We start from the raw sequence: 27,420 nt of genomic DNA, 5'->3' as shown, positions 1-27,420 counted from the left end.
TTGGTAGTGAAAATATAATTTTATTTAACAATAGCTGCCAGCAGGATACTGGTATATCTGTAAAAGATGTTCCAGAGAGTGAAAGACAAAAGCAAACTACAACAAAGTGTATCAACTCTTCAAGTATTTCTGCAAACAACGCTCCAACGCTGCTGTCCTGCCTCAGGAGCCTCGATAGCCTGTTCTGCTCCCCTGCTCTCCCAGCCCCCATCCCCTCCAGAAACAAAATGTAATAGCTGGTGGCACAGCTTCTGAGGCAGATGAAATAGTTTTCACTTGGGATAAAGCCTTCTTCTGAAAATATTAATTGATGTGTTCAGATAGTGCTCTGAGTGGCAAAGAGTAAAGAGAAGTTGACTGTACTTAGCCACTTTTTGTTCTACACCAAGATAGGCATCAGTGGGTTTGGCTCAAGCATCTTCAATTTATTCATGTCTGTGCTCCTTTGATACCAAATGCTAATTTGCTACTTTAGCATAAGAACTTGATTACATCTCGCTTCTTATCATGGAGCTGCAGCAACTCTCAATCGGTCAGGACATGCCCCTTGCGGAAAAAACACCAATTTGATGGGAAAATGCAAAGGTAGGAGCGAGGCTGTGACTGTCTGAGGGACACTTACAGACAGCAGCCAACAGCAGAAGCACAGAAGAGCTTTGGAGTGCATGAAATGGCTTCAGGAGTTCACAGGCAGCTCCTACACAGAAGCAACCTCGTCAAGATGGGATGCTTTGTTAGGAATTAAAACAACCCCATGCATATACTATAATCTGTTCTCCCACACAAAACCAGGGTGACGATGATGGATTTTCCCTTTATGTTCAGGAAATACACAAGTCACCTGTTTTAATGGGAATTTCAGCATATTTCAGCTTGAGAATAAAGTAAGTTATTCAGCATGCTAATACATGCAGCCAACTTGCAAACTGGAATGCCTACTTGAAAGGGTAACTGCTGTTTTTAAATTGCAGAAGGGGCTAGAAGCATCATTTTAAATTTAAACAGGGGGTAGATTAATTGCTGTTTGATGAAATTAAAAATGCATTTAAAGATCAGATTGTAAACAAGTTGACAGAAGTCAAGAATTTACATAGTTATGAAAGGGCTTTTTTAATTAACATAGCGCTGGTGATTGGGGCCAGATGAAAGTGCTCTGCCCACACCAGACGCTGAGCCTGTGCCACACCACCCCAGCTACACTCTGCTCCTTCGGGGATCACCTACAGAGGTGGGAGCTGCTCGCTGGGGAGCCCTGGCCCCTGCTGAAGCTAGCAAGAGGCTGGGCATCCCCTGCCACAACACACACAACTGCAGGAGGAAGCTACAAGGGACCGACCCCTTGCACGCAGGACAGTTAAGAGCTCTCATGTGGTAACTGCCTCAATCATGAACCTGGTCCTCATTTGAATTCCACCTACAAGGGAAAGGCCCTCAGTACTCCATTGTACTGAGATAAGAAATACATTAGTTACAGCGAGAGCTTTAACTTTGTTTACAAGCTTTCAGACACAATCATTAAAGTACTTCATGCCGAATAGAACGTATTACAATTGTTTGAAGATTGCCTACAAAAGTAGAGAGAATATATTATCTATAAGAGACAACAAGCCTGGTATTTAACAAGGGAAGTGCCTGCATTGACACACGGGCAGTGTGAGCACCACAACACGCATGGAAGCGTTTCATGCTCGCACACAAAACGCCTGGTGTCTGCAGTGTGCACACAAGGGCTACTTTGCTTTTAAAAGGAGGAAGGCCCAATCCCTACAGCCTTGGACAGCTTCCAAGGGCCATCCTGATGTAGGATTTAGAGTTTAAAACTTCACAAGGATATGCCACAATCACATTGCTTCCTATGCTCTTGGTTTTAAAGGTTAACCGGATGATGGCAAAGAGCACCGAACCAATGAGGGCTGAGTTGGGTTGGGGTTTTTTTATCCTAATGTGTCATTTAAAATGTTATTTAGCAAATAAGGAAGTAATTCCCTTTTCTAGATGTCACATTGTAGCAAAGACTGAACCCCTACAGAGGATTATTATGGCTGAGAACGTTTATTCAGGATGAGAACGTGACGTTAGAACACAGTAATCATTAAAAGGCTACAGTGGTCACTCTGCAGAATTGTCTTCCTGTGCCTAAACACCCCTGTAATAAATCCTAAGAGGGTCTAAGTGTATCTATGGTCATCTTCAAAAGACACGTAACAGAACTGCTAACTGCCTTTATATAGGAACTCTAGCTCTAGGAAGGCGAGACAAGGCACCACAAGCCATGTATACAAATATGGATCTTGTACTCTACCTCTTCTACAACAAACTAACTTCATGGGTATATAAAGTAGCAAAAGCAGGACGCTTAGAAAAGTCAGGCTGGTTTTCATAAAGCCAGTGCTTACCAAAAAAATTAGTGTATAAAAGTGTTTATGTGAGCATTTCCATGTTATTGCAGAATGTTAAATATTCCAATGACAACCTACCAGGAATAGCACTTTCCAGCTTCTAAAATCAGTTAAATACAAAAGTATCTTTACAAAAAAATAGGCATATAAGTCTAGTGTTCTTTGGAGCTGTTTATGATGGTCTTTTAAAAATAACCTAGCAGTTTAATCCATGCATCAAAATCATCAATTCTAAACAAGAAAACTCCTCCCTGCTTTAGAAAGATTTGAAAACTGTGTTTAAAAAACTTGTAGTGCTATTCCTCAGTGTTGCTGTAAAAAGCTTCTGTTATAGTAGTGCAATGATTATGACCACACAGAATTGCAGTCCAGGTGCACAGACCAGCAATCAGGAGAGATTCCACGGAGAGGACGGGATTCCACGCACCATTGCTTTACAAGAGTAATTAATGGACTTCCTTTCAGGAAAAAAATGCATACTAGAATTTAAGGCAAATGTTATCTTTAAAGGTCACTTCAGCTTTCTTCAAGGGAAGAAACAGCTTTACAAAGCTCCCCGAGACCCCACTTTAGTGGCTGTCAGTGTTCAGTCTCCATCACTAATCATTGCACTGCTATTCACCGCAGACAGCAGCTATTTCCAACTAACACTAACTTTTACAGGTACTTGGGTTACACAGCACAGATTTTGTAAGTAAATATCACCAGAAAAACCTATACAAAATGAAGGCCCTTAACTACCCAAAAGAAAGCCACTTGCAGTTTTAAGGGGAACAGATTCTTCCAGACAAGCATAAGTTGCCAACTTTAAAACAAATGAAGTTTTTGGTTTGGTTTTTTAATGTCATTGAGCTCTTGAAGACACAACTAAATAACTCTGAACCGTGAGCTTCCTGCAACAGCACTCAGCCTAGGTTCAAACTTCCCTCGTGCTTGAAGTCATTCAAATCTGAGTTGCTCACTTGAGCTTATCTTCAACCACTGCTGAGATTTCAAATCCAAGAGTACTTTCTTCTTTGTTAAAAAGCATTGCCAAATATTCTGCAAATGGCTCTTTTGGGCAGTAAGTTCCCTCCTCTGTGTAAAACAGATAGACAAGCAGGTACAGTTCAACATGTCAGATATGACAATTGTGTGTAGATCTTCTGGAAAAGCAATAAACTCCAAAATACATAAATATTCCTTGTACCATATAGCCAGACAGATTCCTAAACCAATTCGTAGACAGGGACCAAATGTTTGCAAAGGAAAGCAGTAGGGGCAAGAGAACCCTTCATAGTGAAGAACCTAGAATCACCCCCGTGCAATATTAACATAACTGCATTAATGATATTCATACGTGCTGTGAAAGGAGGTAAGGAAAAACAAGCCTATAATTAAGTCTGCAAACTTTAGGTAATTACTGTACCTGGTCTATCCACCATAACTTTGAATAACTGCAAGTTCATGCAAAAAAAATTGCTATCTTATACGAAAAGAGCAGTCTGTTAGAAGCCTTGTTATGGAATATGCAAGAAGTCATCTCTTTTTGCAAGTGCTGTTTACTTGGTGAGTCTCTTGGCTACATCACTGTAAGCTATTTCAATTTCTTTGTCTCCAGGACAGGTATTGGTGAATTCATCCCTGCTGTAAGCATTTGTCAGGTATCTCCAAATCCCTGTCATTTCCTTGGGAATCTCAAAGTTGCGGTATTTTTTGGCCACCACCTAGAACAAAAGAATTAGATTATGAATTTACATCCTTCGTCTTCAACCACTTGTCCATCCCTTGTCAATCGCCCATTAAGCTGTCCTTCAACACAGTACATAGTCACTTCTAGTCAGGAGAACACGTTCCTCTGGGAGAGGCCTGGACCTGGCAGCACCCTGCCTCCCTTCATTCCTATCCCTGTTTTCCCCAAAGGAAACACTGCTGCACCCAGGCAAAAACTTAATCTGTGGCTCCATCTGCAGTACAGAGCTGACAAGGATCACTGGAGACGGTGAAAGGAATGCCAATCTGGATTGCACAGGCACATCTTCCCTCCTGCAGTTAACCTCAGCTTCCTCTTTCTAGACTTCCAACTTCCTTTTTTTACATACATTCCTTGTATTTCACACTGTGCCCTTTACTTTGCTGTTAATAGAGCAGTTTTCTCTACAGACAGGAGAAGATGTCCACTTCAATCATTAACGTAACATTCACCTTCCCTCTTCTGCCTCTTTCTTCTACATGCTGCAACCTCTGCGACCACACTGGTCAGTGCAGTAAAACAGGTTTTGGCTTGTGTCTATCACCATCTGATGACTGGTTCACACCTCCACTGGATTCACCTGCTCTACCCCTGAAGCCCTTGTGAATTACCCAAATCTTGTGCAATTTCACCCACTGTTAATGCTGTAGTTAAACTTATACAGGAGCTTACAAAGAGCTGAAATTAGACTCAAGAATGTCATAAACATCAGCATTTTGTCCTTCATTGTCACATAACAACATATAAAGCACTTACCTTGACAATGTGCAGCTTGGGTAGCAGGTTGCAGTCTGCTAGCGTCATCTCATTGCCATCCAAGAACTTGCGGGTAGAAACTGTTATATCCTCCATGCTGTTTTCATCTATCTCATCGGGAAGAGGAGAGTTCAGATACTCGTCCAGTTTCTGGAGGGTTTTCAGGAGGCCACGTTCTAAGGCTACAGAGGAAGGAACAGTTTTTAAAACAAGAAAGAAAACCAAACCATAAATGTCAAAGCCAACTGTAATTTAGAATCTTGATATTAGCAGCAGATCTGAAACCCAAACCTCAACCACTGCATGACCCAGCAGACACATGGAAAGGTTTTCAACCCGTGTGCAGTTTTTGTGGCAGCACTGCTGCTGGAGCTGCCTTTGTGCTCACCAGTGACACCCAAACTGAACTAAATCCCTTGAAATATCACTTTGCTGCACGTTATTTAGACGCTGGTTTATACACGAGCTTGCACCAACTGAAAATACAACTGTCCACAAGTGTTTATTTTTGGTTTAAAAAGTGGCTTATGGCAGTTTCTTAAGACTAGTCCTAAGTGGCTTAAGCTAATCAGAATTAAGCTCTGCTAGGGTTTATATTCATTTGCACATAATCTGTTTAATGCCTCATGCTCCCCCACCAGCTCGGAGCAGACGCAGGCTGCCGAGGAGCTGTGTGGAATCCAGCACCAGAGGGCAGCACACCCCATGGAATCAAAACTACTCAGCTGGTCACAAACGTCTCTCCATCCGAAGCACAGCAAAAGAGCATTCCCATTCCCTGACTCTCTACCCTCCACCTACATTGAGGTCAAAAGATTTGTACTAAACTATTAAAGGTCTAATTGTGCATTCTTTTGCTGTTATTGATCTCTGTCCTTCCATCTATGTTCTCTCCACGCAGAAAGGTCTTAACCCTTTGAATAAAGCAGCATGAACTCAGAACTCTGAATGGGAACCCTCAAACACCCAAGGGTGTGGAAAGGGCTCACAGCAAAGGCTTGGCAACACCACCACCATGGCAGCATGATGCAAACTCGGCATGGAATTCGGTTCTGGGTGTTAAAATCACTTCTACTTAGTTCAAGAGGTTTGAGTGGCTGTTGCGTAGGGAAGCTGCAGTGCCAGGACATTGACAAACCATTCACACCCTGCTGGAATTGTGGCTGGACACAGCCTGAATAAGTTCTCTTTGGAAGTGTTGAAATCCTTGTCTCTGAGCATTAAACCACAGGTTTGATCAGAGTGCCCCTCAACATGATGGAAGATTTGTCATTGAGACACTTGACAGCAAAGCTGCGCTGGAAAACCCAAGGGGTGCAGTTACCTGCCCAAACCTACCTTCGTTAGCTTCTGGTCTGGAATTCTTTATAAAGGCAGAAAATTTGGCAAATATATCCATTCCAGCAGTGTTGGATTCTGGATGCTTTGGTGAAAGTTTTAGGTACCTAAAAAGTAGAAAGAAGATCTCCAGCACATTGTTCCTAGCAGAATGATGCTCATCATGTATTAACCAGCAAAAGAAAACTGTTTTTAACGTAAAGATGAGGGAAATGAAGGGAGGAAAGATTTGACAAGCAAGAACTCTGAGCTGCTTGCAGTGTCTGTCTTCAGTTTACTGATGATGAAGAACACCGCAACTCGTGCAGAAAACCCCTTTGAGAACACTCCCTCTACTCTAAGGGGACAAACTATCATTTAACACTTACTTGGGTGGAGCCAAAACATCTTCCAGGAACTCCTCAATCTTATTCACATCCGTTTTCACTTCACCATTATAAGTGATGAAGGGCGGATGAGTGCCTGGAGCCAGGTTTTGAAGGTCTGCTGGTTTCCTGGGGTGAAACACAAGGCACGAGTAAGCACGGGTGACCAGCTTCCATTGCTACAGTCACAAAAGCACCGCCTGAGGTTTGCACATCCTTGTAGTTATATACATATACATACATATATATACACATACACACACGTATCACCAGTTTTCTTTTATAAAAGCAAGTTTACAGCTTGATCAGCATGTTGAATATACACTTGATACCAATTCATTTCAGATGCTTAAGACCAACTGCTTCCTCCTACCTCTGGCTATGTTTTTTCTCAAGTTGATAAAACATTGTCTAGCAGGGGGATATATATACACCCAGCACACCAACACGCTCTCTCTTTCCCAAGATCTGCAGTACAGTTTATATATAGCATAATCTGTGATCAGTGATAATCCTCCCCCTCTACACAGAGCTTTGCTGGAAAGAAGCAAGTGTGATACAGAGCAGTAAGTGTAAACCATTTACTATGTGCACACAAAATCTGGTTCCCTAGACAAGCTGACAGATGCTTAAACATCACATTTAAAAACGATCCCTGGAGCTTCCTGATCTAGCAGGAAGTTTGCCAAGAGAAAGTTGCCCCTTTGTTACTGTTTGAACGAATCCAAACCAGACCATAACCCTTGAACTGGGGTTGTTCTTTGTACGATGTGGCCACGCTTCCGAGGCAGCACCAGGCACCCAGCAACAGGGTTTAGTGGATACTGGACCTCCAGTTCATGAAACCCTCCTGGCTGTACTGGGCAGAGAAACCAGACCAGTAACAGCCACAGACACAGTCACTCTGTTAGCATGAGGAAGCAGCACTTGCAGGGAGAGCGCTCAGACTCTAACCAAGCAGTTTATGGGTTTATCCTCTAGAAATGCTGCTCTCAATTCCTTACAAACCCAGGATCCCCATCCAGAATTCACCTCCTGCCCACTGCTGAGCCTTTAAGCAGGCAAACAGCAACAGCTTGTAGTGCCAAAGCACACTGAGGAGCAGTGTATGTGAAACAGTAAGAGAACTGATTTTCACACTCAACAGTAAACCCTCTGCTTTAGCCAGGTGACACAAGTCTCGTGAATACAAGAATTTAACCATTTTGAAGCTCCCAGGAAGTTATTTCTCACTCATAGTTGCCATTGCCCTCTTACCTTTAGATTTAAAAGCCTGTCATCAGTTAATGCTCTAAGTAGTTTTACACTTCATTTAAATACAGCTCTGCAACCCACAACAATGACAGGAAGTCATCGTGGCTCCCTTCCAATGTCTCTGTTGGCTAGATAAAATTCCTCAGAAGGAATGTTATGTTCAAAGCAAACAGAGGCGGCCCCACCGGACCCGCAGTGACACTGTCAAAGGAAAGGCTTCATTTCAGAAACAAACTGGTCTCATGAACGACCCAAAGAACCAGAGCGCATCGCAAGGATCCCAGAGCATCTTCTTAACCCCTCCTGCCAGGCCAGTCTGGCCACCTGAAAGCACAGGGACACCCCACAGCTGAAGCTCAAATGTAATAGAGGGTTTGACTTCCAGTTCCTGCTCTTGCCATCAGCAAACCCTGGTTTACCACATACAAGCCACAGCCCTTAGAGCACCACCAGTACACAGGGGTGTCCTTGTAAGTCTAAGAGCACAACTTCCCTTAAGAGCCGAACAAGGAGGCAATTAAAAATACTGATTTTAATCCAGGGGTAAACCTGGACACCTTTTTTAAAAGGCAAAACAAAAACCCCACCAACCAAACCCCCCAGACTCCCCTAACCAGCACTGCAAACAGCTCCACACAGCTGGGACCTGCCCCACAGGTTACCAGGGCATGTGATCATGTCATGATGTAGGGCCATGTAATCAATACCTGGCTATCACCAGCTAATGAAGTGGACAGGCTCTTTAGCACCAGTGGTAAGGTATGAGCATTCCATGGCTTTGCCACAAACCAGAAGAGCAGTCAGCATGCAAATCATTTCTTGATGATCAGACAAAAGCCAGCCCCAAATGCAATGTGCTCTACCGTGATTTACATCACACAAGTACTGCCACACGTGTAATGTGGAAACAGATGCCAGCAATGAACCCTGTCTCCAGTTCCCAGGCAGCATCTTACACTGCTGAAGCTGCATTCACCTCTGGGCAGGCTGCAATACTGACTAATCTCTTAATCTTTGTCCGTCAACATAACTGTAAAACCACACCACCAAGATGTTTAAAATGGGATTTCAAAACATAACTGAACACAAGCTGGCTCTGAAGGTTGCTACAAGCCCAACAAATGGTTTATGTACTGCAGCCCTGCTCGAGTCACTGAACAAGTCCAGTCTCTGAGCATTGAAACGCTGCTTCTGGAAAGGGAAAGAATAAAGCCTCTGTGTGACTGACCCAGAGGAAGAAACACACCATTCCTCTGGAAGGGTGGCACATCCCACTGCCTTTGCCTATGCGCATATTTTTGGGTCTTGGGAGTGGAACTGAGAACTGCAAAAGGTTCTTCTGTTAGCACAGCATGATGTCTGAGGCAGCCATGGAAGGAAAAATACACACCACAGTCAGCAGGATCACACTCGGTTTTTCCTGTGTCCAAGTTACTTGTGAACTTTTGTACCCAACCGGGACCTTTTAAGCCTCACAAAAGACAGAGCTTGCCTCACTGTTGGGCACAAGTTGGGCTGGAAGGCAAAAGCATGGTTTGCAAGTGAAATTAATTCAGCTGCTTACATCCATGACTATCCTTTCCTCAACAAGTCTGTGTCTGTATCAGGAACAAAAAGAAGAGGGGGTGATTGGCTTGAATGATGTAACAGCAGTTTCTTGTGACAGCATTAGAAGTATTAGGGCAACATTTAGCACTTATTTTGTACTTATTTTGTGTTTTCCCCTCTCCAGTATAAAAAAAAGGGAGTGGGAAAAGCTTTCCTTCTGTAAGAAAAGATGATTTTAAGCATCTGCAATCGATTCATATTCTAAAAAGTTATGTTTTACATCCCATTCCCCCATCCAACTTAACTCCAGGTTGCCAAAGGGTCACAAATAAAGGCAAGTCTATCGGGCATCTTTGGCATTTTAATGGTATCTCTCAAACTGTTTCAGCAGTAAAAATGCTCCCAAGTATAAAATATCTCTTTCAACCTTGTCACACACCCCCCACCCCAATAACTGCAGCTGGTTAAATAACACCACCATTATAAGGAAGCCCAAGCTCCAAGCAGAACCCAAGCACTGGTTCTACTCCAGAGGCTTCCCCAAACCACAGGCAGTGCTGAATGGAAGATGTGACACAGCTGGTTTATGTGTGCTGGCAGCAACTGTTGTATTTGCAGTAAAATCCCACACTGGCCAGAGAAGATCTCTGTGCTGCACACAGTTAACAAAAGCTGTTTCCTCCCCTTCCAAGTGGTCTCAGCCTTACTACACATGGAAACACTTGACACTGGTGACCAGCACTGAGACAGCAACTTCAGCGATTTAAAAACATCAAAACAAGTCTCCTCCTTCAAGTGATGAGAGGTTAAGCCCAGGCAGGGTGATTTCCTCCTGACACCTATTACACTTGATCCGCTGGGAGTATTGCCATTGGCTTGCTTTCTGGAAATAAGGTTTGTGAGCAGTGGCATTCCCACCTCTCTCCACAGAGTTCCATGACTAACGTGCCATTAGTGCTCCGAAAACAGGACTTCACACCAAAACCAAACACAAGGCCCCTGCTGAATTGAGCATTTTAACACCACTAATAAAAACGCACCCAACCTCAGGGAATGAACACTCCTGGATTCACATTTCCCCCTTCTCAGCCACCAAGGCATTCATTTCTTTGACGGAGAAGTTGCAGTGTAGGTGCCACACAGCATCAGGACATATCTGACTATACTATGCAAAAGCAGAATGTTTGACAGTCCGCTTCACTTTATTTCGCTCATATTTACCTCCTGGATGGATATTTTCATGTTTTGGTTGTTCTTACTGCATACTAAGCAGTATTATTTTAAAACCTTTAAAGAGGGGAGCAGGCTGCACATTACTGGTGGCAGTTATCATAGAATCATTGGAGGTTTCATCCAAGACTGGTTGATCTCAAATACCATTCAGCAGTCTTCACTTGCAGGATCTAAGTGCAAAGTCAACAGGATTCTGCTCTCAGAGACTTCATGTCTGTTAGTTTCACCCAAGAGCATCATAGCAAACAAGAGAATTTAATCAGACCCGTTCTCTTGGTTACAGATACAACCTTGATTACAGAAACAACCGACCACCTGCATGCACCATTAGCAATGAGGTTGCCTCTTGGTGTTCAAGAAGCCAGATTTTCTTTTTACTCCCCAAAAATAAGCCATGCAAGAGTTAGAAGCCACAAACAAACATTTACTACACCAAGCACACCGCGCTCTTGCCTGTCAAATAAACCAAGGGTTCTTACCTCTTCAGGTCAACTGTCGTGACGCTGAACACCACTCCCTTCAGCCAAAGGATCATGAACAGCCTCTGGGAAAAGGGGCAGTTTCCTATGCTCTCTCCATCGCTGCCAGCCTGCAGAAGGGAACAAATAATTCATTAGAAGGTAGGAGTGGGTCATCTACACATGCTTCCAATTACTGAAACCTCTAATGAAGACAGGCTGAAGTAACAAGTAACAAGCCAGGGAGTTTACTGCCTGCACAGTCTTTGCATCGCTAACTCTTCCAAAGACCTAACAAGCTCAGTCAAACATAGCATCACTTTGCAGAAGCACTCCTTTGCTGATGCACCTGGACCAGATACCCTCAAGGTTTCTCCATATAATGCACAAAAATGAGCATCCCCAGAATATTTCTGCATCCTTTTGGCGGTGTTTTGAGGGGGGTGGTTTGGGTTTTTTCCTTAAATACTTGTACCTCCAATGACTTTTTGCTGCAGACATAAGGAGGGTTTTCTAACAGTGAAATCAGCACAGTTCTGAAGTCAACTAACTGATTCACTTGTCGTGGCCTCTAGCAGCTGCTCACACAATCTACCAAAACAAGTCCTCAGGCAACAAAATAAGTTATCTTTCACACTGAGGATGATCCAACTGCTCTCAAGAGTCCAGAAAGAGCAGCTAATGACACCAGCCTGAGCAGCCACACCTTCTGATGGCAGTTTTCCAATGTCTGCATTGTTCTTTGTTGCTTATTATTATATTTTCCTTCTTCTACAAGCCATAGCTAATCAACTGAAGTCATCTTCCAGTTCATTGCTTATACCCTCATTGTGCGATGCTACAGCGAGCCAACTGCAACCAGGAACTATGGATCTTTATTGTACTGCAGGTGTTGTAAGGAAAGACATAACTATAAGTACATAGAGACTTCACTGACAATAAAGTAATATTCCAAAGCCACTTTTTATAGGCAATAGATCAATAAGTCTTTGTCCTACCACAACAAAGGTCCATTACAGAGCAACAGTAAGCCACTCCAGGGCAGCCAGTGATGGCATGCATCTCATGATTGCTCTGACAATGAAGTATATATTGATGAGTTGGAAAATTTTAGTTTTTAGTGGGCTAGAATTAGGCATGGAAACCTTGAATCTTGTTCTAAAATCCAATCCTCTGAAAAGAAGACTGACTCGGTAGTTAAAACAGCCACACATGTCACTATGCTCACTCTTACTTCATATTAGACCAGTTTCAAAAGACTTTGCTTAGTAGTATTACTTTATTGAGTACAATTATCAAACCCTGGGTAATTCTTTCATTCTTTAGCAGCTCCCTAGGCCATTTTAAAACCTACTGTAGGATATGCTGGCCGAACCCCTCAGAAATGACAGAAACCAGCTATGTTCATAAGCACAAGGCATTCAGAAGCAGAGCTACCCAAGTGGAAGGGCTGTACACAAGGACTGAGCACATTAACTGCTGTAAGGATTCTACCTACTACATGGAGCATCATGTTCCTACCTCACAAAATGCTTACACAAAGACTTCCCTCTGCAGTCCACTTCCAGTAACTGTATGCTTTTATGGCTGTTAATATTTAACTGCAATGCCATCCTTCCAGATAGCTGTGCCTATCTCTGAATATGAGCCTATAGTCATATTACTGTGTTTACACTGGTAAATTATGCCAGTGTAGATTTACACTTATCTACCTCTGTAAAACAATACTGGAAAAGACAACACTTCATCCCATCTAAGGAAAATCTATTTTTGTCCTGCCCAGGCTAATTCACGCCTCGAAGCAGAAGCAGTTCTTTGATTCAGAACTTGTCTCAGTCTTCAAGTTTTATGGCAACTTCAACAGCTACTGAAACAGCTTCAGTGCCACAACAGATGCAAAAGTGAAATGGTTCCTCCGTGCACAAAATAGGAACAAATAGGAAGATTCCCTGTTAGAAAACTGCAGGGTTTGTCCTAAACTCAGGAGTTAGTTACAACAGCAACCAAGTCTTTGGCTGCCCGGGCTTTGCGACCTGTCAGTGTGATCAGAACGAGCAGCAACATCAGCAAAACAAGGGTCAAGGGCACAGGAAAAACAACTCATGTCAATGACAGGGATGTTAAACATTTTTATATCAAACAGACTTTGGAACTGCTCTGCTGCCACAACAGCTCGGAAGTTAGAACAAAAAGCTGCTTAAAATTTAAAGCACAGCACTGAACCGTGGCTTCCATTAAGGTCCATTTTCCAAAGCCAAAACCAAAGCGACCAGTGAGGACCAAAAAAGGCCAAATGCACTCACACTGTAATGCCAACTTGCACCAAAACGTTGCTTCTCTTCTAACACAAGTGTAAGATCAAGATGAGCAAACAACGAACAGCATCTGCTTTTGTTTAAGCAAGCCAGGCTTTGGGCATTATCTGAACCAGAGGAAAGTGTTACAGCCCACTAACATACAGCACTTTGAACAAAACCTAATGCACGTCCAAAGCTGCAGCTGAACAGCTAAACTGAGCACAGGCTTTCACGTCTACATTCAAACGTTTGTCCCAGTTCTGCTCCAGAAAGTCCCAAGTTATTCTGAGCACATACTGGAGAAGGAATGCAGTCAGAATGCCAAGAAACTTTTGGCTTCAGTGCTCTGGAGCCCAGGAATTCTGCTATGCAACTGTTTGCCCGAGAGGCCCATTTTCTATCTCCTTGTATGTGATGCACTCAGAGCTACAGCTGTTAGAACCAGTCATCAAGGGCAACACCGTGCTGGTGGTGCTCATGTGGCTCCTCTTCCATCACATAAGGATCTTGTTCAGAGGGAGATGACTTCGGTTGATGTGTCTCTGAGTCAGTTCTGACTCTGGTTTCCTGCACTGGAATAGAGCTGTAAACCTTTAAATACTTCAAGACCACCCTGAAATACTCCATGACGAGTCATGCCGGGGTTAATCATGGAATGACTGTTGCTTAGGTCCACTCCTAGCAGCCAGAAACCTCTCTGCCTTATCTTTGAATTCAGGCCATAATATTCAGGTCTTCAGTGTCTAATCCTCATCACCACCAGAGTAAACCCAGATTATTTGTTAATTCAACAAAATTGCATTAATTCTATACCAAGAAGCTTTGAGTTTTTATCTCAAATTCTTTCCGAAACTGCTTCCCCTGAAGCAGTGATTGCATTCAAATGTGACTGTTTTTCCCTTAAAAAAACAGAGAATTTAAGTGATCATACATGTGAGAGGACAGTGACCATAAATGTGAGAGGACAGTGATCATACATGTGAGAGAGGACAGTGATCATACATGTGAGAGGACAGTGATCATACATGTGAGAGGACAGTGATCATACATGTGAGAGGACAGTGACCATAAATGTGAGAGGACAGTGATCATACGTGTGAGAGAGGACAGTGACCATACATGTGAGAGAGGACAGTGATCATACATGTGAGAGGACAGTGATCATACATGTGAGAGGACAGTGATCATACGTGTGAGAGGACAGTGATCATACGTGTGAGAGGACAGTGATCATACGTGTGAGAGGACAGTGATCATACGTGTGAGAGGACAGTGATCATACATGTGAGAGGACAGTGCTCATATATGTAAGAGGACAGTGATCATACATGTGAGAGGACAGTGATCATACATGTGAGAGGACAGTGATCATACATGTGAGAGGACAGTGATCATACGTGTGAGAGGACAGTGATCATACGTGTGAGAGGACAGTGACCATACGTGTGAGAGGACAGTGACCATACGTGTGAGAGGACAGTGACCATACATGTGAGAGAGGACAGTGATCATACATGTGAGAGGACAGTGATCATACGTGTGAGAGGACAGTGATCATACGTGTGAGAGGACAGTGATCATACGTGTGAGAGAGGACAGTGATCATACATGTGAGAGGACAGTGATCATACATGTGAGAGAGGACAGTGATCATACATGTGAGAGAGGACAGTGATCATACATGGGAGAGAGGACAGTGATCGTACATGTGAGAGAGGACAGTGATCATACATGGGAGAGGAGAGTGATCATACATGTGAGAGGACAGTGCTCATACATGTGAGAGGATAGTGATCATACATGTGAGAGGACAGTGATCATACATGTGAGAGGACAGTGATCGCACATGTAAGAGTATAGTGATCATACATGTGAGAGGACAGTGATCATACATGTGAGAGAGGGCAGTGATCGTACATGTGAGAGAACAGTGATCGTACATGTGAGAGGACAGTGATCGTACATGTGAGAGGACAGTGATCATACATGTGAGAGGACAGTGACCATACATGTGAGAGAGGACAGTGATCATACATGTGAGAGGACAGTGATCATACGTGTGAGAGGACAGTGATCATACGTGTGAGAGGACAGTGATCATACGTGTGAGAGAGGACAGTGATCATACATGTGAGAGGACAGTGATCATACATGTGAGAGAGGACAGTGATCATACATGTGAGAGAGGACAGTGATCATACATGGGAGAGAGGACAGTGATCGTACATGTGAGAGAGGACAGTGATCATACATGGGAGAGGAGAGTGATCATACATGTGAGAGGACAGTGCTCATACATGTGAGAGGATAGTGATCATACATGTGAGAGGACAGTGATCATACATGTGAGAGGACAGTGATCGCACATGTAAGAGTATAGTGATCATACATGTGAGAGGACAGTGATCATACATGTGAGAGAGGGCAGTGATCGTACATGTGAGAGAACAGTGATCGTACATGTGAGAGGACAGTGATCGTACATGTGAGAGAGGACAGTGATCATACATGGGAGAGGAGAGTGATCATACATGTGAGAGGACAGTGATCATACATGTGAGAGGACAGTGATCATACGTGTGAGAGGACAGTGACCATACATGTGAGAGAGGACAGTGATCATACATGTGAGAGGACAGTGATCATACATGTGAGAGAGGGCAGTGATCATACATGTGAGAGGACAGTGATCATACATGTGAGAGAGGGCAGTGATCATACATGTAAGAGGACACATGATCATACATGTGTTTAAGCAGCTGAATAAGTTAAGGGAAAACAAATGTGAAATCATTCTTTATAGCTGCACAAAAATGAACTCCCAAGAACCTGTCTGTATTTACCCAGGTAGAAAAGAAGTCACAACAAACTGGGAAGCAAAGAAACGTTTAAAAGGACACAAAGCCCCCATCATGGAGTACAGATGGGAGCTACTCAAGAGTAAAACAGACTCCTGGAAATCTCTGGTCCCAGAGTCCTTCTTTGGAAGAAGAACCAGGCAAAAGGAGCACACTGCAGGTTCCCCAAACTGGCTCAAATGACTGCAGAAATAATACCAAAGTCAAAGTGCATTCGATGAGAAGTGTAATAGAGCTCAGTCTCTGCCTACGTAAATGAGACTAAAGACAAGGGCAGAACAGTAGAAGCCCATTTCCTAATTTATCCAAAACTATCAAGGGAATCTCTCCCAGATTTGACCTACCTGAGGCAGGAAAAAATAAAGTTTGGATGAAGAGGGAAAAACTCATTCCAGAAGCATCTTAGAGGATGCCTTTCATCAAGCACAACCACTAGAGCTGTCTGATTACAGAGCCAAAGTCCTCACTTCCTGAATCAGAACTCTGCAAAGCCTACAAGATCAGTGCTCCAACAAATAATCACACTGGGGAAAGACAACCAATGGAGGCTGCTATGTGCAGATTTTGAACTCTGCAATCTTCAAACACCTTGGTTCTAACTAAAACAGAAACAGCACAATGCGCACCCATTACCTCAAACCAGCAGGTACAAGCACTCCTGCATGTTTCATGACCAGCAAACTCATCTCAAAATGAGGACATTAATAATAATCCTACTTGGATGCCTGTTTTGAGAAGAAATGGTTCAGGGTAAACAAGCACAGAGAAAAAACACGAAGCAAGTCCAAACTCCAGAGATGAAACAATAAAGAATACAGAAAAGGGTGGTTTAATGTTCCACACATGAATACTGAAAACGGCTTGGTAACATCAGTCTAAATCCTCACAGCATCTGCTCAGACCTTTATCTTGCCAAGCTGAATAAACAGAATTCCAGGCTGTCTGTGGAGCAGCATTTTCCAATAAGCTGTAAAGAATAATGTCCATGAAAGGACCCTAGCAGTAGGTGAGGTAACACCAAAGGGCTGCTCCATACGGTACCACTCTCCCAGCCATTCGGGGTTCCTGTCCAGGCTGATGGATGAGCTGCAGGGATGTTCTGCATGAGCATTCACTCTGCACGCCAAAACATCTGAAAGGGTTCCAGTGTCTGAAGTATTCATGAGCCATCATTCAAAAGGAGAGAACGGGTGACAAGGGAGCAAGCTGCAGGGATCTGGACTGGGAAAGTGCTGCCTGCAATACACTGTTCGATTCATTCTCACCTTTTAGATGTGTTAGCTTGAGAAGGGAGTTGGGTGGTGGTTTTATGGGAGGAACAAGTCAGGGAGCAAACTGGAATAGAGCCCTGAACTCTGCAAGTACCTAAATCTGGTTCAGGCAGATTTAATCCGAGGGGTGACAAGATGAAAGGGATGCTGCCACTGGCCAGCTCCCCTTTCTGTGCCCTCTCCATCAGTCAAACACATCACCAGAACAGCAGTGCCAGCACAAACCCCAGAGCAACCCTGGACAACTCCTCCAGCATGTCTGTTCCCTTCTCCCAATACACCAACAAGCATGTTCAAGCCATAAACACCGCAGAAACATCCGCCTGCTTTAAATAACCAGCCAGCAAGAGCTGTTATCACCACATCCACATGAAGGATGGATGAAAAAGGCCTGGGAACCACCTACAATACACATCTATCTTCCTCATTTACTGCTCACATAAGTTAAAAAGTCACTAAAGATCCAGTCCAAGAACAAAATAAGCTTGCAGCAACCATTAAGAAGATTTATTCACACTATTAAACATCTCTGACAAGCAAGGTAACTCCTGCAATACTTCCATGATGTTAAGATTCCAAATAAAACATCTAACATCATTCTCATCACTCAAAGCAAGCAGTTTGGCACCTCCCACAGCTCTTCCTTCAAACTTCCCTTTGTTCCTTGTGTTATGTGGCCAGGAGATGAGCCTACAGCCCCCAGACAGCTTGAGAAGGGTCCTCCTACAACATTAAGCCTTCCCCATGAGATCCTGCTTCCAATGGCAGTATTGACCAACCTCTACCACAGGTTTCCCCAGTGCCTTTTGGGTGCTTTTAAACACAGAAGGTAACTTGTTTTCCTAAAGGAAGTGACAAGATAAGCAAGCCCCTCATGTGCCACCTAAAATGAGTGTACACTGATCTCTGGACTGGATACAGCTGACCTTAGAAAGCTCCAAATTAAGCTTGCAGCACCTATAGCACAGTTGTATCTTCGTATGAACTACACCCATTAGTGTAACCCCTTTATTCCACCTTTATAAGGGAACTTTGAACAGTTTGGTAACACTGAACCGAGTTAGACTTCAACTCTCCAACCACAACCACCACACACCCCTCAGTTTTAGTTCTCTAGAACAAGTAATCACCACTGCCTTGAACAGCCAACCCTGGAAGTAAAACATAGGAAAAACAGAACAAAAAGCATAAGGCCAGTGCTTACACCTTGGATTAACTGCAGATACAAAGAGCCCGAGATGACGAGTCTGTGTTATCAATGTGCCAACTGACACCAAACCCCAAGGACCAGCATCCTCAGACAAGCTGTCCCATTGCTCTGCAGGCTGTAACCAACCCAACTTCCACATTGGCTGCAATTCCTGGAAACTCAAAAATCTTACAGCTTAACTGAACTCCCTGCACTGACCGGAGATGCGGCTGTTACACCAGGGAAAGGAATGGGCATCAGCCCCTAAAGCAGCCTCTTCTGTCACGACTGCTCTGATAAGCCACCACTGTCAGACATTTGACTAACAGCAGCTGACCATTTGGGGATGATGCTATTTTTAAGCCCTGTGATGCTGTTCCTAATGAAATCATTACAGACTTGTCTTGCACTTCCTGCAACTCTTGCTCACTGCTACCCAATTCTCACTGTAAGTCTTCAGGAAAAAGCTATGGGATCTTCATGATCTGTTAAAGTAACTTCACTATTGAAGCAGAAATTAATTAAGTGCTTTCAGTTCTTTGGAGAAAAGAAATTACCCCATGTTCATCCTTTGGGAGAATCAGATGAAGAGTCAGCATCAAAACGTGCATTAAATCCTAACCATTTGCTCTGGTGAAGAAATTAACTTAATGACCTGAATACAAAAACTGGGGATTATTGTGGACCACCTCCAAGCCTGACATAGGAAAAGGAGATTACTCAGGAAGGGCAGAAGCCTGGCATCTCCTCTCTGCCATCCCTGCTACACCAGTGGCAATGCCTTTAACAAAGTGATCCGGGGGGAACAAACCTCAAACAGCCCCAAACTGACTAAAATTTGCTGGGTAACAGCTTGACATGTTCTTGCACTATTCTAGCAGGAAACTGTAAGCAGGCAATTAACTATATAGTACTAAGGGTTTCTTTTATAGAGGTTGAAACTTGCTCATGGACCTGAAACAGACACTGTAGAGGGCAATGGTTGTCTCCCCAAACAGATACTACATATGTTTAAAGTACTGTGGGTGCTTTGGCTACAGCCCAACAGACTTAATTCCAACCCTTCCCCTCCACCCAATAATGAAGCATCTATAAAAATCACAGCAAAGGACTGCAAACCTTGTCACTGGGGCTCGGAAGTTGAAGTAATGTTTTCAGCTCAGCGTGTAGGAGTTCATCAAATAAACAAAAGTGCCTCAGAACACACATCCCTTCTGCAGGACATAAAGAACCCTGCTTATGGCATCTTAGAACCTAATTTCCAGGGGTAATATCATAGAATCCCAGCCTGGTTTGTGTTGGAAGGGACCTTAAAGCTCCTCCAGCTCCAACCCTAGCCATGGGCAGGGACCCCTTCCACTGGAGCAGCTTGCTCCAAGCCCCTGTGTCCAACCTGGCCTTGAGCACTGCCAGGGATGGGGCAGCCACAGCTTCTCTGGGCACCCTGTGCCAGCGCCTCAGCACCCTCACAGGGAAGAGCTTCTGCCTAAGAGCTCAGCTCAGTCTCCCCTCGGGCAGGTTCAAGCCATTCCCCTTGGCCTGTCCCTACAGGCCCTTGTCCAAAGCCCCTCTCCAGGTTTCTTGTTGAGCAACACTGGGCAGGTTAGCAGAGAGGAGTGATGATGAGCTGCTCCAACCTCACCCTGGGCACTGCTCCTTGTCCAGCTGCCGGGTCCTCAGGTGGCTGGGCTGAGGCTGAGCCCCACCACGGGCAGGATGCACAAGTGAGTGCCATGTCAAGGTGCCAGTCCAACAGCAATCACCTGGGAGCTTCCCAACTCTGATAAAACCAGGAATCCAGCTAAAACCCCAACTGCCTCCAATGTAAACAGCAATGTCACTGAATAACGTGCCAATGGACAAAGAAATGGCTCCAATCCTCAAAACTCACTGAGAGAGCCGCAGCTCTGAACCTTCATCCCCTACTATCAGCACATTCAAGAGCTCTAGCAAGGGAAAACGTTACTTTAGACTGAAAATGGCACTGGAGTTTTCATTGTAGAGCACTAGAGAACACAGGTTCTGAGGAAGGCTTGCACTCCGCTGCTTCTGCTTCCAATGCAAGCAACATGCAACTCCATTGCTAAAAGACCCCCTATGACTGAATCCGACATCCCTTGGGAGATGGTAACCAAGCTCTCCAGATGCAGAGTAGAACTTCCTCCTTTGGGACATTTTGCCTTATCTCATTCAGCTCCAGTACAGCGCGTCTCACTGCGGCAGTTAATGCATCACTCTGAAAGGCTACAGAAATATACTTCTGCTTGCTTTGATTTTATTTTTAGACAAAACCACGTAAAAAACGATTTCCTTTATTTAAAAAAGCAGCTCTCCCAAGTCCAGACCATCAAACTCCAGCCAAACAGTTATGGGGGACCAGAGCCAAAAACTGAGGCTGGTCCAGTAGCACTGCCTCATCTCATTAGCTCTTCCCATGAAAATACACAGCTATGACTTCACTCCTGGATTACACTCCTATATTTAGTTTATACCTAATATGGACATTCAGTGTACAGAACCAAGTCATTTCCTTTCCTCGTGCAAAGTTCCTTGCCCTTTGTCTAGCCAACAATACAAGGAATAGGTCTGAACTCTCAGAGAACCTGCACACAAAGACATCTGCAGTTAAGGGGGGTTTAGCTTATGTCTTTCACCCCAGCATAAACAAACACAGCATTCAGAGCCCTAAAAATCTCATTGTGCCACAAATGAACATCTGACCTGAAATACAGAAAAAACAAGTTCAAAACAAGGTTAAAAAAAACCAACCTTATCTTCTTTAGGAAAAGAATATCCTAAATAAAGAATTTGAAGCTCCTGAAGCCAAAGCTCCATTTAAATTCCTGTCGAGGCAACATAATGATTTGGGGTTTGGACATTTTAGCTGTTCAAATGTTCACATCTCTTAATACACCAAACGAGCACAGAGTGAGTACCTGAAATGAGGAACATGCTAACAAACCCATCAGACTTCACCAGGACAATAAGCTGGTTGGTTGTGGGTTACTTGCAGAGAGCTGTGAACATAAAACCCAAATTAGATGGGTAACAAGCACACATGCGAGTTATTCTTCCATGGGCAGTCAGCCTGCAGCCCAAGCACCCTCCTGAAGGCTGTTGTCTCATGTCCCATGCTGAAGCTCCATGTCCCCACCGGCAGACAAAGCCACCTCGCTTTGTCCCACACTGTGCAGTCAAGGTTCTACACAACTGCACACTGCACAGGGGCCTATCAGCTGCAGGGCATTAAGGAGCATCCAAAAACCCAAGGCAGACAACGAAGCAACTGATGCCAAGCGCAGTTATCCAGGCACAAAAGCAGTTCCTGGGGATTTCTAAACGGTCTGTCCAGCCCAGCCAGCACTTGGAACTGATGTAGGGCTGGTACAAAAGCGTGTGAGCCCCGTGTTAGTCAGTCACAGCAAATGTCTCATTTCAAAGAGAATATGAATATAGTGGGGAGAAAACGACAGCCCAGGGCTTTCTGTCCCTTTTAACCAATGTACACCTTGAAAAATCAAACTTGCAGCCTCAGAGTACAAAAGTCATTCTCCAAAGTACACAGCTTACTATTTAGCTCGGAGTCCAAAGAATTCCCAAACACCGTGTTGCAAGAGAACACGGCCACCAACCATCCACAAGCTCAGCTCCAGAACCAACGTCTCTGCTCACCCTGTTCACATTGTAAGATACAGTCATACTTTTCAAATGAAGAACTCCCTTGCCTCACTGTTTCCTTCCACAAGATTAGGTCAGGACAACCAGTGAAAGACTAGACAGTGACTGAGTCACTGCAGGCTCTCAGGGTAATGATTACCAACTCCTTAGGAAGCTAATAGTGCCACGGTGCTGCCCACTGGAAGATTACCAGACCCTTCCACCCAGTTCACATCAATATTCCCCATGTCTACACATTACCTCCCAACCAGCAGCTATCTTTCCCTACAGACGAGACACCTCTGCTAGGAGGGGTCTCATTCCCTTCAGATTCCTTCAGGAGAACTTTGGAGATGTGTTCTGGGAATTCCTTACTGTGTGCACACCATCACGGTCTGACACACAAGAGCATCAGGAACAAGACTCAAGAGTGTTCAGATCCTCCATCTACGTTTACCCCTGACTCTGGACAGGTTCCAGCCCCTAGAGCTCATCCCACCATATATGCCTCTCGCATCACCTTCTCTCTCCCCTTCAGGCCTGCAGTGCACAGCCAGAGGCATTTCCCAACTGTGAACACTGGGCCAGACAGAATTCAGCTGCAAAGGAAACCCCAAGTTCTCTTGACAGTCTGAGCTCTGTGTTAATCATTGGAAAGGGGAGGACAGATGCCAGTGGATAAGACCATTGCTGTTCGGGTGCGTTCAGAGGCAATTTCTGCCTGAAGAAAAAGCTAACCCATCTATGTAATCCCTTTGAAAATGATTGCCAGGAGTTTTCCAAGGAGCTGACTTTCCAGTGGGTTGCAAAAGTGCATTTGCACTTGAGGCCATCCCTGCCTTTTAAACCGCGTCATACCAAGGGCACCAGTTTCTGTACTGGCAACCAAATTCAAACCAAAAAGCCAAGGATGTTCCTGGCTACGAGAACTTTCCCAGGCAGAATTTAAAGGAATACAGTTTGCTGCCCAAAGGAGGAAAAGGCCTGGTTTAAACAGCTGAGCACAGGATATAACAAGACGGTTACGCCTCAGTTTATAAAGGGATCCTTTACAATGCTCCAGTGTTTGCTCACAAGAACCAAGCCACCCATGGAAGTTTGCTGTCTCTACCAAACACCCATCAAAGGCAGACTGAGCAAGTTCTCGGGTACTGGGGTTATTACATCAAACCTGGTACCTAAGGAGGAGACTGATGTAATAGGATTACTGAGCAATAAGCCTGCTCTGAGAGGAATGCTGCATGTCTCTATTCCTGTTATTCCCTGCATAGATGTTCCTTTTTATTTTAGTTATATCGTAGCTGGAAAAAAGAAGATGTTGGCTTGTAACAAACCAACCTACAGCAGCTACACTGCTCCAGAAGGATGTAAGGACACAGTCAACCGTGAAACAACAGCAGACCTGAACGCGTGTGATTCAGGCAACCCACCCCTCTCACCCAGCCCTGAGCTGATCCCCAGCACACATCCTGCAGCTCCTGACCCAGCCTCCAACCCTGAACTGAACAAAGCGGCCCCAGAGCCCAGACCACCACAACTCACCTGCCAAATGTCTGTTTAATTCAGAGAGCCAGAAGCGCAGCCAAGCTCCTGTATGGCCATTGGGAGCGTTCAGAGCAGGGGGTCTGTTCAATGGGAAGTCACAGGGGTTTTCTACTGACAGCACCACTCACAGGGAGACAGAAGTGGATGCTGATTTTCAAAACAGGTGCTCAGTTTCACAGTGACATTACTGGAAGCTGCCAGAAATCCAAGGTCTAACTGAGCTGCAAGTATACCCATCTTATATGGAGAGAGCAGAGTCCTCAATGGTTACCAGCATCTCCCATAGCCAGTCTCATGCCAGCAGATCTCCAACTATGGATTTCTTGTTTGTGGGGTTTTTTGCTTTAACTTGTTGATATCTGTGTCTTCACCCTGCTACCATCAGGACAACACAACCCTGACTGTCCTTTAAAACCAAAGGCTGAGCTTGCAGCAGCTTCCATCCCCATCTCCTTTGTACGCTGTCCTAAAGAACCTGCACGAGTAGCTTCCTCAGCTCTGTCCTGTGGTTTCCACAGATGAGTGACTCTATTTGGCCAAGTCTGTCCACCACACGTTTTATCTACAGTAAAATCCACACAGAGTCAACTAAACTGCAGCTCTTGCAAGTGGCTGAAGTGTATTCAGATCACAACGCTCAGGCCTCCACGTGCACGCTCATGACAGCAGCCTTCACTCTAAAATGCCACCAGGGCACATGAAAACATCCCTGTGAGACAATGGAAGCAGCCTCCCTCATTAATAAAACATGTGGGCACAGGAGGCATCCAAACGAAAAAGGATCCTCCCCATCAGCTCCCACAGGGAAGGCTTCGAAAGCATTTACAGTTAGCTCAAGAGATCACAGGCAGCCCACCAGCAAGGCAGTGAGAAAGCTGCTGAAGCTGCTCATTAGAGCAGACCAGGAAACAGAGCATTCACCTCCATTTCAGCATGGCAATGCATTTTCTTACCCAAGTACCTGGATTCTGCACGTATGTTATCACAGACTATGAGGATCATACTTACAGCAAGACACGCTGTGCTCTTGACTAAATCAAAGCAACCTGCTGGTGACAAACAGCCCTAGGTAGCTATTCACTGCTGAAACCCAACCACGCGTGCACTCTTCCCCATGCTGTGCCCATCCTATTTTGTTACCGATCCCAATTTAACAAGATCTGAACCCAACATTTTGGGCACGAAGCCAAACAGTTCCTCCTGTTGTTTCTCAAGCTTTAACCCATACCTTTGTTTCATCTCGGTCTAGCTGCTACAATCCTTTGCACACAGGTCATGCAGTCACCACCCTTCAGCCTCAGGCACTTGGCAGAGGGCTCTTTTTTGGTCAAGAAGCCTTTCCACTACCTCTCAGTGAAGAGCTTTGCTGACTAACAGTGCACAGGGAGAAGCCAGACCCCATGTGCTCTTTGGGAAGTGATCATGGGGATGCATGGGGAAATACTGTCACAGAGAAACCTCAGATGTTTTCTAGGTAAAACCATGCACCTGAAGAGCAGGCACTGAGCTTCCCATTTACACGGGGGGGAAATCACTAAGCCAAAACCTGCTGCTCTTCAAGCACCCACTGTTAGTTCTACTGAACAACCATACATGTTCTGTGGGCACCTGTGGGCACTTTGTGAAGTGACCGCCTCAAGGAGACAGGCAGCAAAGCAGACCTTGACAAAACCCCTGTCCTGATAACACTGAACAGCTCCAATAAAGCGTGGGACAGGCAGCAACACCCAGATGAAACTATTCTGGTCTGTCTGCTGGGTGGGAGTGTTCTTCCTCTGCAGGATTTTACAGGGAAATGACCTTTACCTGAAGATCACGAAGGCAGACAAGAAGAACTGCTTCTTTAACCTGAACTCTAGCCTGCAGACAGGCAGCACACAGCTGGCAGCAGTCACTCCTAGCACTGGGAAAAGGCTTCCTTGAGGGAGATGCTATAACAGTGATAATTTGAAATACACCCTCCTTAAACCCATGCCAGTAAAGAAGTTTTAATTGAGAGAGACAGAAAAACTCCCCTTTCATATCCTCTTACGTCTTTATTGGTCCGATACCGATTTAGTCAGAACCACTACTCATTTTACACCTTTTTCCATGCATAAAATACCCTCGTTAAACAGATGAACGAAGCTTCTCCCCCCAGATCCTCCTGCCATCAATCACTGCTCTAATTTGTTTAAAAAGAAGAAAAATCGGCCAACAAACTTCAGGACAGATGAAGAGAAGTTGGCAAACGGAAGACGTACTGCTATAAATAATTCCAAGTGATGTGTAACTTAATTGCTGTACCAGGGAGTTCTAACAGTGACACCAAGAACCTAAATATTCACAGTAAAATCAGGTCTGGAATCCTCCACTGTAACGCTTTTCCCATTACTGCCTCCCAGTGCTACTTAGGGGTCTGAAATGGGGAAAACCTCACTATTTTTAGAGTACCATTTAAGATATAAAATCTGTACTTAATGACTTATTTTCAAGGCTCCACCTAATCTGCTGGAAGTTTTCACGTTTATCATGTTACACTAAGCGATGCCCAAGATCCCAGATGAAGGTTTCCCATTATCTTCTCACTGCAGTGGAGAGAAACTTCATCTGAAGAAGTAAAATACTTCTTTTCTAGAGGCTTTATTCCAAGTGAGCTGAAGCACAGAGAGCAGAGGCTGACACCACTTACTCCCCACACTTTAGCTATGAGGTAAAAGCAGGACGCTGCATCACTACAGCCCTGGAGGATGCAAAACATTGCATCATACCGCACTACGTGAACGCAAATCATGTGGAGACGGCAAACGCTATCTGCGGTATCAGCGCCGGACCAGGGCAGCGCAACGCATCCTCGTCCTTCCCGCCTGGGAGCAGCCCCGGCGGTGCCTTCACCCGCTGGGCTCCACACGGGTTGGAGAGGGGGGACAGGAACCCGCGGCTTCGCTCCGGGCGCGGGGCTGGGCCGGGTCATTGGGGGCCGCTCAGCGCCCGCCCCCGGTCCCGGTGGGCGCTGGGGAAGAAGCTTCCGGCAACTTCCCCGAGGGGCCGGGCCCGAGGCTCGCACTCACTCCCGCCCGCACACCCGGCCCCGGCCCCGGCGCCGCGCCGGTCTCTGCCGGCCCCTCCCCGCCCAAAGGCCCTTTTGTGCGCGGCGGGGCGGCACCCACGGCCGGGCCCGGCGCCGCCCTGAGCAGAGCCCCGCGGGCGGCAAACGGGGTCCAAACGGAGCCCCCCGCGCGAACGCGGAGCCCGCGGGCGGGAAAACGGCGGCGCGCAACGGCCTGGAGCGCGCGCCGCGAGGGGAGCCACGGCGGGAGAGGACGGGACCCCCCCCTCCCTCTTCTTCTCTCCCCCTCCCGCCGGCTCACCTTGACGAAGAGCTCGATGACGGGCTCCTTGTCGCCCTCCTTGAGCCCGTTGACCGGCACGGACAGCGCCATGCTCCAGCCCCGCCGCCGCCACCGGGACCGCAACACCGGCACCGTGCGACCGCCTGCGCGCGACTGAGCCCGCCCCGCCCCGGCGCCCGACCAGGGAG

At 45.4% G+C, this 27,420-nt stretch overlaps 1 protein-coding gene across 1 annotated transcript; it reads right to left on the bottom strand.

The window, feature by feature from the left end:
• Nucleotides 1-27,420, bottom strand: CLIC4 (chloride intracellular channel 4). Its single transcript, XM_061373606.1, has 6 exons — nucleotides 27,251-27,420; nucleotides 11,105-11,214; nucleotides 6,594-6,719; nucleotides 6,226-6,332; nucleotides 4,888-5,069; nucleotides 1-4,105 (listed from the first exon to the last, which is right to left on the bottom strand). The coding sequence occupies exons 1-6, from the start codon at nucleotides 27,320-27,322 to the stop codon at nucleotides 3,941-3,943; spliced, it is 762 nt and encodes a 253-aa protein (XP_061229590.1). The 5' UTR covers nucleotides 27,323-27,420; the 3' UTR covers nucleotides 1-3,940.

This window comes from Neopsephotus bourkii, unplaced genomic scaffold, assembly GCF_033783945.1.
Source record: "Neopsephotus bourkii isolate Nb327-2 ecotype Australia unplaced genomic scaffold, CSIRO-AGI_Nbou_v1 NB_1632, whole genome shotgun sequence".
Classification (NCBI taxonomy): domain Eukaryota; kingdom Metazoa; phylum Chordata; class Aves; order Psittaciformes; family Psittacidae; genus Neopsephotus; species Neopsephotus bourkii.
This window is presented reverse-complemented; position numbering and strand designations above follow the sequence as displayed.

Bases quoted from the DNA above. Each gene is read 5' to 3' on its own strand.
- CLIC4 (XM_061373606.1), bottom strand. From the start codon at position 27,322: ATGGCGCTGTCCGTGCCGGTCAACGGGCTCAAGGAGGGCGACAAGGAG. The intron at 11,215-27,250 runs GTGAGCCGGCGG...TCCCTTCTGCAG, and splicing joins TCATCGAGCTCTTCGTCAAG to GCTGGCAGCGATGGAGAGAG. The intron at 4,106-4,887 runs GTAAGTGCTTTA...CTTTTGTTCTAG, and splicing joins CCAAGCTGCACATTGTCAAG to GTGGTGGCCAAAAAATACCG.